General features: G+C 33.7%; 1 protein-coding gene across 1 annotated transcript; it reads left to right on the forward strand.

Moving 5' to 3' along the window:
* Positions 1-6,905: 6,905 nt before the first annotated feature.
* Positions 6,906-20,648, forward strand: LOC135214119 (C-type lectin domain family 4 member M-like). The gene is made up of 4 exons (XM_064248219.1): positions 6,906-7,056; positions 10,889-11,010; positions 13,194-13,326; positions 17,131-20,648. Exons 1-4 carry the CDS (start codon positions 6,933-6,935, stop codon positions 17,295-17,297), a joined length of 546 nt encoding a protein of 181 aa, XP_064104289.1. The 5' UTR covers positions 6,906-6,932; the 3' UTR covers positions 17,298-20,648.
* Positions 20,649-20,883: the final 235 nt, after the last annotated feature.

A 20,883-nucleotide genomic window follows, 5' to 3' on the forward strand; every position in this document is an offset into this window, starting at 1 on the left:
GCAGATAAATCTAATGCAGTGGTAATAATGAATAAAAGTGACTATATAAGTAATATAATGACATTGCTAAATGATACTGATACTTATACGAAACTGAGGTCTGACCCTACACAGACAGTTAACTCCCATTTTAATAAACAAATTAAATCCATTTTGAAGGGCTTGGACCATTTAATTAAACAGTTTACACCGTAATGCGCCTCCCTACCTTATATGTATGGTTTAGTCAAGACACATAAAATCAATAACCCTATCAGACCAATCATTAGTTCAGTGGGCTCAGTTGCGTATAATTTATCTAAATGGCTTGTAAAAATTCTTACTCCTTTGGTAGGAAACATTTCTAACACGAATGTTAAAAACAATGTTGATTTTATAAACAAATTGAATAGTTTAAATTTGAATTATGATTTTAATATGGTTAGTTTTGATGTTGTCTCTTTATTTACAAAAGTGCCTGTAGGTGACTTACTTGAATATTTGGAAGAGGAATTAGAGCGTCATGACATTCCCTTAAGTGTAGAAAATCTCATTAGTCTCATAAGGTTATGTATCAAAGATAGTAAATTTTGTTTCAATGGGGAATTTTTTGTACAAAAGTTTGGCATGGCTTTGGGTAATCCCTTATCTCCTGTCCGTAGCAATATATATTTACATGGAATTTTTTGAGACAAAACTCTTACCAAGAATTTTGCCCCAAAAAGTTATTTGGTTTAGATATGTGGATGATATCTCCTGTATTTGGCCAGTTCACGAAAACCTCCAGGAATTCCTGTAGAGGAAGAAAGAAATTGTAATTTGAATTTTCTTGATGTAACTGTCCATAGAAATGATAGAAATTTCACCTTTTCAGTCTTTCGAAAATCAACTAATATTGCCTCTTTTGTTCATTACTACTCCAATCACCATCAAAATGTTAAATTCTCTGTTTTTTCTGGGATGTTCCTAAGGGCTTTACGTGTCTGTAGCCCGCAGTTTATTGACGCTGAAATTAAAACTATTTATGATATTGCATTGAAACTAAAATACCCAAGGACTTTCGTAGATGTGGCATGGAAAAGAGCTAGAAAAACATTTTATTCAACTAATGACAAACTTGAATTTAGTAAGCATAACATTCTAAAATTACCTTATGATGAAAGGTTTTTAGATATTCCTAGAATTTTAAAGCTTTTTAACATAAATGTTGTTTCAGTAAATATTAATGTCAAGAGTTTAGTAATCAAAAAATTCTCCTAAAGATCTTCCAGGCTGCGTATATGAAATTCCTTGCAAAAAGTGTGATAAAGTCTATTACGGACAGACCGGCAAATCTCTTTCACAGCGTCTCAAGCAACATCAATATTCTGTGAGAACTGGCAAATATCGAATGCATTATTCGTACTATGAGAGATTTAGACCATCCTATAACTGGAGTCAAGCAAGAGCCTTAGTCCCATGTAATGACACAGTTAAAAGGAATATCATTGAATCTTGTTTTATCAAGTCAAATAATAGAAATGTTCTAAATTTAAGTTTTGGTTTATTTAAACTTGATGCTTTCATAATGAAAAAAGTTGTAGATAAATATAAGCAACAAAATTAATATATTCAGTTTTTACATGTAAAGATACTTTGTAATTTCGGTTAGGGTCAGAATCTGTTTAAGTTTGTGACCGTGTGATATCCGATAATCCTGGATTATCCCTTTTAATTTTTTACCCTTTTGATAATTAACCATCTGGTATTCCTGATCTTGTTTGTATCTGAGACCTTCCTCTCCAATTGTACTTTAGTAGCTCCTTGACGATGTCTGAGTAAAGACGAAAGCGCTTGGATTTCTGACTATCGCTTGCTTATATATATATATATATATATATATATATATATATATATATATATATATATATATATATATGTATATATATATATATAAGTAAGCGAATACCACAAGAAAATGATAGTCAGAAATCCAAGCGCTTTCGTCTTTACTAAGACATTGTCAAGGAACGAATGAAATACAGTTGGAGAGAAAGTTATCAGGTAAACAACAAGATCAAGAATACCAGATGGTTAATTGTCAAAAAGGTAAAAATTAAAGAGATAATCCAGGATTATCGGATATCCCACGGTCACAAACCTAAACATAGATTTAACCTTAACAGAAACTACAAAGTATCCGTATAGTCCAAAACATGTAAAAACTGAATATATTAATTTTGTTGCTTATATTTATCTGCAACTTTTTTCATTATGAAGGGATCAAGTTTAAATAAACCAAGACTTAAATTGAAGGCATTTCCATTATTTGATTTGATGAAACAAGATTCAATGATATCCCTCTTAACTTTGTCATTACATGGGATTAAGGCTCTTGCTTGACTCCAGTTAATAGGATGATCTAAATCTCTCATATGTGCGAATAATGCATTCGATATTTGCCCAGTTCTCACAGAATATTGGTGCTGTTTGAGACATTGTGAAAGAGATTTACCGGTTTGGCTGTAATAGACTTCATCACACTTTTTGCAAGGAATTTCATATATGCAGCCTGGAAGATCTTTAGGAGAATTTTTTATTACTAAACTCTTGACATTAATACTACTGAAAACAACATTTATGTTACATTCAGTTTTTACATGTTTTGGACTATACGGATACTTTGTAGATTCTGTTAGGGTTAAATCTATGTTTAGGTTTGTGACCGTGTGATATCCGATAATCCCGGATTATCTCTTTAATTTTCACCTTTTTGATAATTAACCATCTGCTATTGTTGATCTTGCTGTTTACCTGATAACTTTCTCTCAAACTGTATTTCATTCGTACCTTGACAATGTCTTAATAAAGACGAAAGCATCTTGGCTTTCTGACTATCATTTTCCTGTGGTATTCGCTTACTCAATGAAGTCACGTGCATCTACTTTGATTTTTTAAGCATATACATATATATATATATATTTATATATATAATATATATATATATATATATATATATACATATGTTGTTATATATATATATAATATATATATATATATATATATATATACATATGTATATATATAATATATATATATATATATATATCATATATGTATATATATATATATATATATATATATATATTATATATATATACAATATGTGTATATATATATATATATATATATATATATATATTATATATATATATATATATATATATAGATAATATATTAGTAGGGTGTTTCGAAATTAGAGGCCCCCCTCTACAGCATAAACTAAAATTGATATGGACAAAAACAAAAGTAATTCAGAACAGGTATTCATTTAAGTTTCTCACTGAATATTTGACATTTTGTGTGGGCTCCATCTGCCTATACCATATCCTTTAAGATACTACCGATGTTTTCACACACATTAAAGTCAGGGGAGCTACCTGGAAGTTCACTGGACAAGAAGAAATCGATACCACTGTTTCGAAGCAGCTCCTGTGTCTGAAGAGCCTTGAAACATGGTGCCTTATGCAAAAATGTGACTTCTTCTTCAGATAACACATTTTCAGGATCTTTGAGTAAAGGAAATACTCCACCAGTAAGCATAGTTTCTCTGAAGTATTCGCCATTCCACAACTGTCCTTTTCTTTGATAATCCACATTAACTGTTTGGCTGTGAAACAGAGAAAAATTTCCAAACATTCAGGAAATTTCACAACTTGGTGATAGCACACGTCATCGCTGATATCATCCAACTTTGCAGCCCAATGATGTCATTTTTATAATTTGGCTTCCTGACAGTGTAAATGAAGAATTCATCTGATGTGGCAACGTGGAGAAAGCCAGCTTCATCCCAATCTTTAAGAAATGAACCACAAAGCCATGCACGGTCTTTTCTCTATTGCTGAGCGATGTTGGGCTTGCTGATAACATGAAATGGCTTGATACCAGATTTTATCAACTCGTGATATACAGCACTATAACTTCTCTTCTTTCCCCTTTTTGTTTCTAGTTCAAGCGCCAATTTATGCAAAGACTTTCTTGGTCTACCCACTGCCTCAGCTATGATGTCTGTTAACTCCTGAGAAAGGACTTCAGGCCTTCCAAGATTCTCACTCTTTTTGCAATGACAGTCATATTGATTTTTGTTCCAGTTTCTTTTAACAAAGGATTCATCTCTTTTAATGTATTTAGCTATCCAGGAATGTGAAATGATGGATGTGCCAGTATCCCTGGCCTCTCTGAAAGTTATAGCCCAGATTCGGTCAATCCATCTGATTTTCTCCGAGTCGTTAGCCATGGGTGTATCTAGCTCCGTCACTCAGTCTGAAAATACAAGAAATGTAAAATGAAAAATAGCTTAATAGAAACTTAAGATAATGTACTTGGAGATAGGCTATAGTAGAAAACTTCATAACTTTCCATTTGTTCTGTGGTGGGGGGGCCTCTAATTTCGAAACACCTTGTATATAACCTGATCCCGGTCATTTGTGGGTTCGGTATATGAAGGAAAAACAGGAGAGAGATAAGTTAACATGCATGTGATGTAGGACATGTGAAAATAATAATCGAGGGAACGTTTAACAAGGATGTATTCTTCTTAGCTACACGGTGGTCTTTACTTATTATTATCAAGTTAACTGTACTAGTGCACAACTGGACGGCAGGTTAGACTGTTATTGACACTCATGGCGATACACGTCTTTTTGTGGCGGCCGACGGCGAAGCGGAGCACTGGGCAGTCATCCCGACCCAGTCTGTGCTGTATGGGACCTGCTAGTGAACTGCATCTTGGCCTCTGGTACGGCCTCTGTTTCAAATGTCCCTTTCACACAGCATCATTATGCAAGAAGCTGATTGGTTATTCTGGCTTCTTAGACACAAGGAGCCAATCAGGAAGGGATATAGATATGCGTGGCACTCTTTTGAACTGCCCAAACCGCGCCAACTTGTAACGTCTTTTGCGGTTGACTTGCGCTGTCGCACTTACACACAGTATTACTTATAATGGTTTCATGGGACTTCAGAATATCACGGAAAAGGCATATTCAAAACTGTATTGAATCAGCATATGTATCTATATATATATATATATATATATATATATATATATATATATATATATATATATATATATATATATCATCGAGCTACAAGTCCTTTAATATCCAACAATTCGCTCTACATCGGAATTAATGTATTTTCATAATATGTTAACTGAAGAGGAATATTTTAGTTGATAATTTCGTCCTCTAGTGGGTTCGAACCAGCACCCAGCAGACAGAGGAGAAATCAGGACTTCAGTGACGTCCCTGAAGTCCTGATTTCTCCTCTGGCCGCTGGCTCGAACCCACGAGAGGACGAAATGATTACCAACTAAAAAATTCCCCTTTGGTTAACATATATCAAAATATATTAATTCCGAGGTAGCACGAATTGGATATTTAAGGACATATATAGCTTGATGTATGTATATGAACCACGGTGATGTGATACAAATTCGTATATACACACACACACTCACATATATATATATATATATATATATATATATATATATATATATGTATAGATATATATATATATATATATATATATATATATATATATATATATATATATATATGTATATATATATATATATATATATATATAGATATATATATATATATATATATATATTATATATATATATATATATCTATATATATATATATATATATACATATATATATATATATATATATATAATAATAATATATATATATATATATATATATATATATATATATATATATATATATATATATATATATATATATATATATATATATATATATTATATATGATATATACATATATATATATATATATATATATATATATATATATATATATATATATAATATATATATATGATATAAATAGTGTATTCAAGCGTGGAGGTACTTCTGTTTGCTATATAACAATCATGATATTTGAATCTCATCTTAGACAGGGAAAAAAAGGCTTATTCCAATCCACCTGTACTGCATCGCCCTCGGCCTGGCAGTGTTGGTGAGTTGGGTTCGTACTGAAAGATATTTTACTGCGGTACCAAGTACATCCATCCAAGGACCCACACTTATGCAATTACAGGTTTGTGTACTTATTTTCATTATCCAGTTTCTTTTGATTACAGTCATTTCATTTCTCAGTCTTCTGCGAAAGTCATGATGTGTAGGTTAAAGGACTATCTCTGATTCAGTAAATCACTTTTTAATCGTTTTCTTTTTTTTGCGTTAAGAGCAGAGTAATTTATCCTTTCATTATTTCTCTGAGTGCTTGAATATCAAATTTACAAGGAGGAAGATTATAAGTTCTACATATATTCAACTTCTTTTAATAAGCTTGTGAGGATGATAAATTTGACTTATATTGAACTGTATTTATTCTAATGCATCATATGCTGTTTTAATGTTAGATACTCGTGGGTTTTGTCTCGAAATTGAATACCAACAGGCTGCTCATGAGTAAAATATCATATTTACTGTAATGTCATTCGATTTCTTCTCATTGGATTAGAATATTCGTGATCTGACTGCTGTATCCATTCAAAGTTCAAAGGTAAAGAATATTCTAAAAATTCAAAGGTGAAGAATAATTTAATAATTCAAAGGTAAAAGAATATTTCACCATTTTTTACAAGACTGAGACGCACTCATCTCTAACCTTGACGAAGCATCACAAATTAGCACAAAATGGTACATGCAGGATATTTCTTGTTGGTCACATTGGTATGCACGTGGAAAAAAAGTATTTGGACATCCCGTTCGTTCTGGGCAAAACAGAGAACAGATATTTCACCTTTTCCTTTCTGAATATTCAGAAGAAGGCAAGACTGACTGAAGATTTTGTTTATACCTCAGCATTGGCTCTGACCAACATAACTCTGCCCTTAGGTAGCATCTCGGCGAGTCTGTGCATCCTTGGCGGATATGAAAGGCTGTGAGGCATTTTCATGGAATCTGACCAGTGGCGCTGCAACGCCCTGCGCTATATATGCCACCATCACTGGACTCGTGAACACCACTGGAGTTACGACTTATCTCTCAGAGATTGGTAAGGATGAAAACCTGTTACGTTCACTTGATTAGATAATTTCAGCAGTAAGACCAAAGTTAAATACCTTTATGAGGGGGCTTACCGGCATGATTTCACACAGATTTTAATTAAATCTAAATAAATTGTTTTAGGTTCTTAATATTTTTGAATTAATGATATGTCATACGTACGAGGCTACATTGGCAAATGAACATGATATTCGGAGGAAATATGAAAAGTAAAGAGAAGGCAACACCTGAGAGAGAGAGAGAGAGAGAGAGAGAGAGAGAGAGAGAGAGAGAGAGAGAGAGAGAGATGCCCAGTGGCCATGAAAAGCTTTTTTTTTTCTTCTTCTTCTTTTTTAACAAGTTTCAAACCGGCGTATATGGATTTCCATGCTACTAAAGCACCGAGTGTTTCTAACATTGTCCTTATTTATGGCAGTTCACTGAATTGACAGATGTGCTTAATTAAGCCGTTTACTCTTAGAAAGAAGACCCTTGCCTCTCCTCAGACGATTTCGAGCAAGTGGGGCTTTATGACGTATCTGTGACGCAGAGGCACCCCTTACCTAATTATTTAGAAAATTTTAGATATCATCTTACATTATATTAATTTGCTTTAAAAAATTTCCTATGCCTTAGGATAGGTAAAATAACATTTAACCATAAGTCAAGCAACCATTTGAAAAGGTACTTCCGAAAATCAGGACGAAGTTTGAAACACTCAGTGTTAGTGGCATGGGAATCCTTAAGTCGTTTCAAAGCTGTTGGTCCCGCTGCTGAATAACCACTGGCTCTATGCAATGTAAAACATCATACAAACAAACAAAACAAACTATGTCATATATATATATATATATATATATATATATATATATATATATATGTGTGTGTGTGTGTGTGTGTGTGTATTATATATATAAATATTCATATAATTATCGACCTACTAGAGTCTTTTATTCTCTCTTTTCTCCTGTGTACTATATTGACATATCTCATCTTCGTGTTATGAAAATTATATTTATATGTATGTATGTATATATATATATATATATATATATATATATATTATATATACTATATATATATATGTATATAATATATATCACATACAAAATGTGTATATATTATATATACATATACATTGTATGTATGAATGTATGTATGTATGTATGTATGTATGTATGTATGTATGAATGAACAGTTAGGTTTTCCAGTCTTTACATGAATGTGAAGCAAGACGTTTCGACATCAAAAAGGACATAAAGTTATAGCTGCAATATATGGACCTTGCAAATGTTATCCAAGTAGTATCATGAGATTTTCCTATTGATTTAAAAAAAAAAAGGTCTAAGAAATGCTTCAGTTACAATACTATCGGCGCCTTAGATCAGGTCCGTGGTTGCGGAGTCCTTGAACAGAGATCTGGCACGTATTCATGAATAGAGTAGGCTTCGGGACATTTAGCTTGACCCTTCTATAACTCAAAGTATGATAGTTGATTGATCAAGGACACTTTTTTCTTTGCCTTTCTTGTTTGGAGTACTGTTCTCCAGGTCGTTCAGGAGCTGACTCTCATCTCAAACGCTAGGACAATTATCAGTCCGGTTTATTTTGCCAACTCTTAATCTTGAACTGTGTCATGGACTTGAATTGAGTTCATTATGCTTGTTGCATACAATGTACAATAACGACAAACATCCTTTACAATCTGTTTTTACCTGCTGCTGCTGCAGACAGTGTCGTTTTCTAGCGTCAGGTTTACTACAACTCAGTCGCTAGGAATTTGATCTTGGTTACAATGCAACTACTATGAGATTCACAGTCGAATAAAATTTTATCAACGTACATGACAAAGGTGACACTTTGTTGACGGATATCTTACATCCCTACCTAATTTTTTTTACTGCATTCTGTATTACGAAAGTTGTATAATTTTGGTAATTATAAGATTAACACCGACTTCTTGTAGACATCGCCAGGAAACTCAGAGGAATGTCTTTCGAAGATATAATGACCTAAATTCTGACGTCTTAACTTGCCTCCTCCTCGATGGATAATTGGCTATGTGTGAAAAAGTCTCCACCTCTGGCAACAATGAAATACAACCAATACTCCTTGTTTACACTTTGTAGTAGTGGTAGTAGTAGTAGTAGTAGTAGTAATTTATATAGGATTTATGCCATGAGGTCGAGTGCTGGAATCCTTGAAGAAAAGGGTCTCCACAAGTAATTCGAAAATACTTTCTATCACCATTCCTCCATTGAAAACTTATATAATTCAAAATAAATGGACAAAGTAAAGAAAACTCTAGCGTTCGTCGTCACTCCTTTGATATTTTTCCTAATATGACGATGACGGTCATAGTAATAAATAGGCAGTGGCATAGGCATAGATTGGATTATACGTAGAACTTAGACTTCAAGCCAAGCACTGGGACAATGACTTATCATAGCCGCCATTCTTGAAGCCTTGACAAGGTAAGACTATTCATTCAGAATATCAGCGACAGCTGTTCGTCGCCATCACCTTGTGGGAGGGGTCATGACGTCATATGCTTACGTCACGTATAACCTTGAACCCAGACACCAGTGTTTGCCAGGGGCTTTATCTTACTCATATGAATATACTTTTTTCTAATATGACTAATAATTATTAGTCATATTAGAAAATTAGGTAGGGTTGTACAGTATACTATGGCTAAGTCATATCTTTGTTAAATGCACAGAATAAAAGTTATTCCGGAAAAACACTGGGGACAAACCCGACAAAGGCTCTGAATCACTTAGTAAGTGTGGAATAGTCGCCTGGTGCAGTTGTGGAATCTTCTGATTCCCAATATTGAGCGGGGAGCAAATTCCTTTCTGCACTCTGATGACGTCTCCTGAATTTCAAGTGTCGGTTTTATTTGCTACTTCCTCATATGCAATTATTTACTACTTCTCTCTCTCTCTCTCTCTCTCTCTCTCTCTCTCTCTCTCTCTCTCTCTCTCTCTCTCTCCGCAGCCCCCTTGGGTGGATAGTCTGTCGACTGTCCATTAGGAAGACTTTTTTAATCACAAAAAACGAAAAAGTCAACTAACTTATTAGTAATGAATGAAGATTTCGGATCAAAAGTTTGTTTTGTGATTTAAGTTCACACCAGCTGAATCTCTTTCACAAATCAGACATCGTCCATCAGTCATGTAACTCTTACTCACCTGATGCTACTTGGGAATATGGTTTCTTCAGCATCTGAGTTTTTCATTTTTTTTCATTTCCTTTGTGTTCGATGTGTGTCCCAGAGTGTGTAAACGTTTCTTTAAGTATGTATTTATATGTGTATATATGTAAATATATATACATATACATATGTATACGTATATAAAGTATACACACACACACACAACATATATATGTAATTTTTTCTGGCACTATTTCCTAGGCTATTTATATTGAGATGTGCGATTTCTAAACTCATCTAACGTCTTCAAACATTGAGATGAAAACTTCTTGGAAACACCAAATATTTATAGGTGGATGCTCATTTTATTTTTAATATATATATATATATATATATATATATATATATATATATATATATATATGCTTAAAAAATCACAGTGACTTCATTAAATAAGTGAATACCACAGGAAAATGATAGTCAGAAATCCAAGCACTTTCGTCTTTACTAAGACATTGTGTCAAGGAACGACAATGTCTTAGTAAAGACGAAAGCGCTTGGATTTCTGACTATCATTTTCCTGTGGTATACGCTTATATATATATATATAATATTATATATATATATATATATATATATATATATATATAACTTATTCCTCTTAGCATGATCCATTACGTTGCAGGCCTTGTAGTGAAAGAAGGCTTCGCTATAAACTACGGCAAGATCTTACTACCAGCTCCAGTCGGAGTCGCTGCCATGGACTACCAAACTGTCGTCCAGTGGTGTATCAGCAAGGGAACAACAGTAAGTCGGTTTCATATTTGTGTTTTCGCCTGCTAAGAATATTCAGAAAGCAACTAAGAAATTTATATATGGGAGACTACTGTTTTAGATTGGAAATTAATGACGTTACAAACACTAGACTCCTGATTCTGCGGTTAATTGGTTGTGGGGGGGGGGGGTGGGGGGGGGCGGGGGGGGGGGGGGGGAGTGTCTGACCCATTGTAAGACTTGCTGTCTTCTTCCTTATTTATGCTAATGATGAATATTAACAACGATAATAACTTTAAACATACTTAACCTATAATTCGTGAGGGTTAATATCATTTTATTTTTCCACATTATAATACTTTTTCGGTAAGCTAAATCCATAAGTAAAACAACACACACATATGTACATGCACTTACACACGGACACACACACATACAAACACACACACACACACACACGCACATACACACACACACACACACACACACACACACACATATATTATATATATATATATATATATATTATCATATATATATACTTAAAAAACACAGTAGATGTACGTGACTTCATTAAATAAGCGAATACCATTGTCAAGGAGCGAATTCGTTCCTTGACAATGTCTTAGTAAAGACGAAAGCGCTTGGATTTCAGACTATCATTTTCCTGTGGTATACGTATATATATATATATATATATATATATATATATATATATATATATATATATATATATATATATATATATATATATATATATATATATACAGTATACGTACATATATAAAGATATAGATTTAGATAGATAGGCAGAGGGATAGATTCTAAATCCATTTTGAAATACTTGCATTATCAAATTCCAGAAATGACCATTGATCTTTATACTTTTCCATGTAATGCTGTTGAAGTTTTCACTTCCGTTAATTCAAATACTGATACGAAATTTCTTTCATGCAACATTAGCTGCAAGAAAACAGTTGCAAAGTCTTGACAATATATTCCTGAAGTCCCAACAAAGCAGTGAAATAATATTTGGGTAAACAGTGGAATAAAGAGGAACTAGATTAAACGAGTTCTTTTTCCAGGACAGGAAAGTTTTGCAGAGCGAGTTCTCTGAACACGCACGTATACCATTGCATTTCGTATTCCGAATTATGCGCCTGCGCCGGTCGATACCAATCGATGCCTCATTTTAACAGTTAGTTTGACCAATAGCAGAACTTGTTGTCAGAGAATAACTCAACCTCACCTTTGGGTACAGTAAGAAATAGATAAGCTTTATGAATGCATACTACCAATGGGAGATATCACTGACCCATGGCCTCTTTATTATGGCACCACAAAGTAAGAAAAAATTGTATACTGTACATCCCTGATACCTGGAAATAAGAGGGTTCCTAAACCCCTCCTTAAGACCTTTTGTAAATTATACAAAAGGTAGAAGAATGTCTCATATATGTATATATACATATATATATATATATATATATATATACTATTATATTAGTATGTATAATATATATTATATATATATATATATAGTATAGACATATACATATATAGACATATTATATATAGACATGTGTATATATATGTATGTATATGTATATATACAAGTATATTATATATATATGTATATTAATATTTATGTATACCTAGAGGAGGCACAAAACTGAATATGGTAACGTAACCTATTGGAAATCTTTAATCAACTCACAAGACATTTGAAAAATTAATTTGGGCACTGAATTAAATTCTAAACTAAAAAAATAACTTTATTTCTCTAAAGGAAAAGCAAAATTCTAACTTTCGCCAGACAGCTAGAAAGATAATCAAATAAAATTCCGAAATCGTTAATTAAAACTCCACACAGAAAATGGACTGTCTAGAACAAGATCCCGGGAAACTTAACTATTCCCACAAATGAAACAAAAAAAAATAAGAGACACTTCTTACCATGCTCTGACATTAATTCCACAAAAATTGAATAGTCATGCAGTAAATCAATTAGTCTCTTCAACACGTTAAACACCATTGTGAATTGTCAATACTAGATAATAATTCGGCTCACAGAGGTCAACAGAGAGACAGATTAATAGAGTTCCTGTCAGAAAGAAATATAATTCTTATTAACACACTTGTCAAAAATAATAACAAAATAATAATAAATCTCATAAACCTTTATCGCACTATTCTCATGACTCATCTTTTCTCAGATTTTCATTCCCAGGAACACGGAAGACTGGAATTTCATGGTTCAGATGCACGTGCTGAGGTCGTATTCCCATATATGGATTCCCATGACTGACATTGCTGTGGAAGGCACATACGTATGGCAGGACGGAACAAGTATGTTGATATCTCTAAGAGCATTAATTTGTGCGTTTATTCTTTATATTACTGAGAAAGGGAATGATTTACATAATGATACTTAAAATTTACTTGCAATCCAGTGGGGTTGGCTTGTGGAATTCTTTCATTGGTTCCTGAAACTCTGCTGTTAAGTAATTTCTGTGAATACAACTTTTTAAGACGCAAGGATTAGACCTATGCCGGCGAGTTTTATTTTTCTGAATAATCGTTTTGTGGATAATTATTTTCTGAATAGATAGTCTTCGTTGTCTTTTGCCATTCAGTCAGGACATTTCAAATTTCTGGTCATTAGTTATTATTTCTTAATGAAGAATCATCAATACCATTTTATGTATTATATATAACACATGTATGACACATATATCTTTGTATATGTATATGTATATGTATACACACACACACATATATATATATATGTATATATATATATATAATATATATATATATATATATATATATATATATATATATATATATATAATTCGTGCGGAGTGGCATAGCCTTTATATACAACAAGTGTTGATGGACAGTTAAGATTTCCTTTTTTATTCATATTGATTTCCCGATGTTTCGTAAAATTTAAGGGCTCTAAAATAGATAAAAACAATATAAAAATAGCAAAAAACTTGAACATAGGTTTTTTGGCACATAAAATTATACATTTTATAAAAATCAAGATACATTAAAATTCACAAAGTAAGACAACTTATTGGACCAACCTTTCATCAGAGTAGAAGAAATATTACTGGGAGGAAACTCAAAAAAAAAAAAAAAAAAAAAAAAGGAAAACTTACACCTCAAGACGAAAAAAGAGGAGTGGCTGTTGATTGCTTGTTTAATGGGGGAACCAGTTGTTTGGTCAATAAGGGCTCTAAAATGGGCAATTCCTGGCTGTTGGGTGTTTGTCCAATGATTTTAAAATCTTTATTTTCAATTTGCAGCTTCTAGTATGAGTTCTTATACTGGAATGTTCTGGGTTCGTGAGTCTGCTGCCTGGCTGGAAACTGACCCCTCTGTGACAGACGATGCGTACCTTATGTGTTGTTTTTATCTATTTTAGACTGCTTAAAGATGTAATTATAAATGAAAATTACGAAACGTCGGGAAATAATTATGAATAAGAAAGGGATTCTTAATTGTCCATCAACATACGTGTTGTATACCCACATATATGCCACGAAGGAAAAATAAACGAAGGAGGATCTGCAAGATCTTTTGACGTTAAACGTCCTTTACTGAGCAGAGACTGACATAAATACGAGAAAAGACAATACAAGAAGATTCGTATAACTGACAGATAGGGATTATAAAGAGATTAGTACCTAGAATCCGACACGCCTGGAAGATAAGAAACCTTCCCAAACAAGCATAAACAATGGGTGCAATTAAAGGTTTAAGACAATCATCTCAGATACAATTTCAAGACAATTAAAGGATTATAGGTGACAGCTATTCAGAACTTGGTAAACAAAAACATATTCACAATACATGTCAGACATACATTACAACAAAAATAATAACTCTAAGGCAACTGATTTTTATTTAAGTCAGTAATTATATCTTTGAGGTCATTCTTAAACATGTTACAGATACAAGGGTCTAAATGAAAAAGGCCACGACTTACATTGAAATTACAATGAAAAATAAGTTGTATTAAAGCAGATTCTAAAAGATTTCGTGATAAGACATCTCTTGACCTTGCAATTACTGAACTATCAACCCAATTTATTCGGTGGTTGTTTTCACTTAAATGAATGAATATTGCATTAGATTTTTGCCCAGTTTTTACAGAATATTTACGCTGGCTTAGCCTTACTTCTAAGCCTTTGCTAGACTGTCCGAGATAAAATGAGGGACAATCCATACATGGAATTTTATATATTATGTTGTTGCTTTCTCTGGGGCCATTTTTTATTAACATTCCTTTTAGTGTGTTATAAGAAAAAACAAGGTTGACATTAAAAGCTTTTAACAATGATTTAATGGTTTCAAATCCATTAAAATAAGGCAAACTGAGAATGTTCTTAGAATTTTCTTTCTGCATGTTACTTACAGTATAAAACTTTTTGTGGGCTTTTTACTAAAGTCTCTATAGACTCTATTTTAGAATATCTTAGTAATGAACTAACTCAGCATGAATTACCTCTACCTATAAGTCACATTATTTCACTCACGAGTTTGTGCATTTTTGATTGTAAGTTTATATTCAATGGTGAATTTTATCAACAAATTTTTGGCATGGCAATGGGAGATCCTTTATCACCATTACTCTCAAACCTGTACATGGAATTCTTTGAAAAACGCTACTTACCTAATATCATTTATATTCCTGTAAAGTGGTATCGTTATGTTGATGATTGTTTAGCTGTTCTTCCTGTCGGTATTGATGTAAATGATTTACTCTCTAAATTAAATAACCAAGTACCATCGATTAAGTTTACTCTAGAATTAGAAAAAGACAATTGCCTCCCTTTCTTAGACGTTTTGATACATAGAGAACCATTTCAATGTAAATTCAGCATTTATAGGAAACCGACTAACAACTTAACTTATGTTCATTTTTTCTCAGGCCACCATCTTAACATAAAAATATCAATTTTTTCCTCTATGTTTTTATGAGCATTGCGCATTGTCAGTCCACAATATTTGGATCAAGAAATTGAATACATAAGAAAAATAGGGAAAGATTTATGCTATCCTTCACATATATTAGACATTTGTTATAATAAAGCCCACAAAAAGTTTTATACTGTAAGTAACACGCAGAAAGAAAATTCTAAGAACATTCTCAGTTTGCCTTATTTTAACGGATTTGAAACCATTAAATCATTGTTAAAAGCTTTTAATGTCAACCTTGTTTTTTCCTATAATAACACACTAAAAGGAATGTTAATAAAAATGGGCCCAGAGAAAGCAACAACATAATATATAAAATTCCATGTATGGATTGTCCCTCATTTTATCTCGGACAGTCTAGCAAAGGCTTAGAAGTAAGGCTAAGCCAGCATAAATATTCTGTAAAAACTGGGCAAAAATCTAATGCAATATTCATTCATTAAGTGAAAACAACCACCAGAATAAATTGGGTTGGGTTGATAGTTCAGTAATTGCAAGGTCAAGAGATGTCTTATCACGAAATCTTTTAGAATCTGCTTTAATACAACTTACTTTTCATTGTAATTTCAATGTTAGTCGTGGCCTTTTTCATTTAGACCCTTGTATCTGTAACATGTTTAAGAATGACCTCAAAGATATAATTACTGACTTAAATAAAAATCAGTTGCCTTAGAGTTATTATTTTTGTTGTAATGTATGTCTGACATGTATTGTGAATATGGTTTTGTTTACAAAGTTCTGAATAGCTGTCACCTATAATCCTTTAATTGTCTTGAAATTGTATCTGAGATGATTGTCTTAAACCTTTAATTGCACTCATTGTTTATGCTTGTTTGGGAAGGTTTCTTATCTTCCAGGTGTGTCGGATTCTAGGTACTAATCTCTTTATAATCCCTATCTGTCAGTTATACGAATCTTCTTGTATTGTCTTTTCTCGTATTTATGTCAGTCTCTGCTCAGTAAAGGACGTTTAAAGTCGAAAGATCTTGCAGATCCTCCTTCGTTTATTTTTCCTTCATGGGATATATCTTTATTTATGGATTTATCACGTTCATAACTTTCGTGATTCAGTTATACATATATATATATATATATATATATATATATATATATATATATATATATATATATATATATATATATATATAAACTTCCATTCTACAGGTACTGGTAACGCAACGTACGTGACCTGGGGTGGTGGACTTGTAGGCTCTGGCAATAGTAATACCAGCGACTGCGTGGCTGCCCATTCCGGCGGAGCAAACAGCTTATATGTGCACGCCGACCCTTGCACCTTCTTGTATAATGGATTCGTTTGTGTTAAGAAGTAGGATACAGTCAATACATTAGGTACCCTTAACCACATAAGGATTTGATCTGTAGCTCAGTCTATAAAAGTCTTTATAAAATGTATTTCAGATTTTGTCATAGACTAAGCAGTCATTTCAGTACCTTAGTCATTCCTTGCACAATGTGGGGCGGCCTTCGTCTGGTAATCCCTGATTAGTCGCATCTGTCGTCCCGATGCTTACTAAGTGATTTTATGAAACCTGATTGCGCGTTGGCTCCTGGTTCTCTGTATAGGCGCGTCAATATGCCACGTGACCCTCAAAAAATTACAACAAAAGGTCTAACAGCAGTTTTCAGTTCTATTAGATGTATTTGGCATGAGAAAAATATCTACCACTTTGAGACCATCAGAAGTGCATGAAAACTAGGTCATCTCCAAAATGGCTACCTACCCATTATTGATTAAATGAGAACAACTTAAATTAGATTCATTTCTTTGGTAATCCAATTGGGAACATGTCTTTATGTATTCCAAGGATTTTCTAATGGTTGTCTGAGATTTTAACTAATAATAGCCTAATATCAAACATGTTGGGAAGTCCTGAACGCTAGGCATATTGTCAGCTGATGTAATCCGATAAGATCCACATGCAGATGTTCCATGCACATCAGCATGGAAGACTAAGTGTTCGTGCTGCAAGCAACTGTTTTAGTTACAGTTTATCATCTTTAGCAGTCTGTCTGGTGCAGCATACATATCTGACATAATGGGTATTAACTGATTGTTCTCTGGTCTCCAACCCCAGCCTAAAGGATCCATTGGAGACTCTCTTTCCATCCATGTCATGGGCTGATAGTATACTCGGAGGCTGTGAAATTTGGTTGAGGAATTTGTCGGGGTAGACGTTCAGGTGTCACAAATGAATTAACACAGGTCACCTTCTTAGTGAATATGTTATATCACAAAGTAACCATTTAGATATGGTCTCACAACCAAACAAACTGCCATAGCCTGGCAGCCAAGGTTTCCAATCTCAGTGGGAGTTTTATAGGGTGTGGTAAATTCATTTGCTGTGGCAAGCAGGACTGTTGTTGGAAGGGTGACATTTTCCTAATACCATAAATACGAAATGTGGAATCACGCCTTCTAAATGAATGTTGGAACAACAATTGTGTACATAGGTTTGACCTAATAGAACTTTTTATCTGGTTGATGTCATACACTTCACTAGTTCCTTTTGTCTGGTTATCTGATCTGAAATAGAGAGTTTTACTCTCTGGTGTAGAATGATGAAGCAGTAGAATCAACAAGTCGGGATCTCCAATCAACATAGTAGAGCATAAAGATGCTACATTGATTGCTGCCTTAACAATGTCCACATCTGCATCACTTTCAGACTGTATGACTGCAATCTTCATCTTCTATCTCTCTACTTATAAGGTTAATCAACCTCTGTTTGTTGGTACATCTTGACATAAATTCCTCCCTCTTACTGTCAAATTTTGCATTGCTATTGAAGTTCACAGCAGGATAAATGTTGATTTGTCCCTGTTGCTGGTGTGTGTTATCCTTAATAGAAGGGCCTGATCCATAACCATCAAAGACAAAGGATGCTGTACTGCCATAGTGCTTACTTGTAAAAGTGGCATAGGACTTGGCTTTTTTACCATAAGTGTCAACATTTTTCCATTTGAGCTTATGGAATAAAGATCCTCCATCGATTACATATCTACCAGTTTGTGGGATGTCATCTTTGGTATCAGAGCAGTTGATGAGGCCTTGATACAGTGTTAACTGATAGCATGAGGAAGCTATGGTTTATCAGCTTTGTGTATCACATCTTTGTTCTCGAACAGGGAGAGTGGATATGGGCTGAGTTTGTATCTCATTACATCTTCCAAGGATAGATATCCTGTATTCGAAACTATTAAGAAACAATAGTAGGCCTGAGTCTATGGATCTTTCAGGAGTGATCTTCACCGCTGATGAATGTCCTATGGTTGAAGCTTTATCTTTTTTCTTGAAAGAGGTGGAGAATATAGGTTGTCCAGCCATAGTTTCAATAAGCTTTTGTCACTTGTTTATATTCTTGTACATTTGCTTCTTACTTGGCCACGGCACTATTGAAGATATTTCTTAAAACAGGGTCAGGAGAAAATGGCGAACATGAATTCAGTTTGTTCTTTATCTTTGAAGTATCAGAGGCATCTCTTGTAATTCAGCCCCAGTTGAATCCCTATGATGTTCATAAGTGATATAAGCAAGATTAGTAAACTCTTGCATAGCATTGTTAAGCTCGGACATTATGGGAACAGACATTGTTCACAGTGCTCGCTGTTCTTCTGTCATCTCACTGCCATTGGTCAAGCTGCCTATACCTTTAGTAGATCTCATAAGTGTTTGCTCCTTGACTAGATCGCAGCTTAGGTCTGCCCTGAACCAATTAGTTAGACGGATGATATGGAACCCTTCTTGGAGCTGTCTGTAAACATTGAGGTTTTTTATTCTCTAGTTGACTCATTTCTTGGATATACAAATATGCTGATTTGCGGTAGTTACAGTGGCCTGCTGAGGTGAATACTGACAAGGAATCAGCAATGGCATGCAAATGGTGCAGCCATGAACCAGTTCTATCAGCTTTGATTAGGGCTCGAGCAATACCAAATATTTCCTGGTAGCCTATGTACAACTGTCGGGTTTAAATTAGTTACTAAGCTTCCTTATTATCTCATCCATTTTTTCCATACTGAAAACATTGTTAACTTCTCCACCACTTCTTAGCATGCATTTCACCTTAGACTACTTCCAGTAAGCTTTTCAGTCCTGTGCCCTCCATCAAAGTACCTATTGCACCAAGCACATTCATGAAGTTATCAAGTCTGAGGATTATTTCTTTCAGATTACTATCCTGTGGTGCAGCACTAACGATTTCAGCAGCAGCAGCAGCTTTCCAATGTACTGGCTAATCAGTTGTTATTATTGGAACATCATGATGCCTAGAGGCCTGAAGTGAGGAATTCTAATGTTGACAAGATACAAGTTCGTCTCAATTATTTTCCAGCCATATTGGAAGCCATCTTGGATAAACTTCAGTTAGACCTCTTACTTGATGAAACTGAATATTTCTAAAAGTACTTCTACCTAAAAGCCAAATAATTGACACTAAAACACACATACCTGTTATATCTATTGTGATGGTTTTATTTTAATGCCAGTGTCAGCCATCTTGGATTTGACCCACGTTTACACCACTTTCAAGTGGTCACATCTTGGTAGCCTTTCTCACATGCTTTCAGTATATGTATTACAAACGGAAACTACTGAAAAACAATTTGTTAGAATTATTTGGAGCTTGGTAGACTTGACCCGCCTAGTAAGTTTCGTGAATCACTTATCCATATAATATTCTGATTGATGTATAATAAAAGTAATATTGCTATTTTTCTTCTTCCTCCTAATTTTAATCACAGCCATTTAAAGCGCCGACTAAGAATAAGGAAATGCTTTGTTCCTTCATGGTCAAATGCAGTTTGTTTGGAGTGATTGTTTAGGAATCAATCGAATCTGCAAAAACTTCATGTATATACAATTGATTTAAGAGACGATTCCCCTCAGTATCAGGTCAT

The sequence above is a fragment of the Macrobrachium nipponense genome, chromosome 45 (genome assembly GCF_015104395.2).
Source record: "Macrobrachium nipponense isolate FS-2020 chromosome 45, ASM1510439v2, whole genome shotgun sequence".
Taxonomy (NCBI): Eukaryota; Metazoa; Arthropoda; class Malacostraca; order Decapoda; family Palaemonidae; genus Macrobrachium; species Macrobrachium nipponense.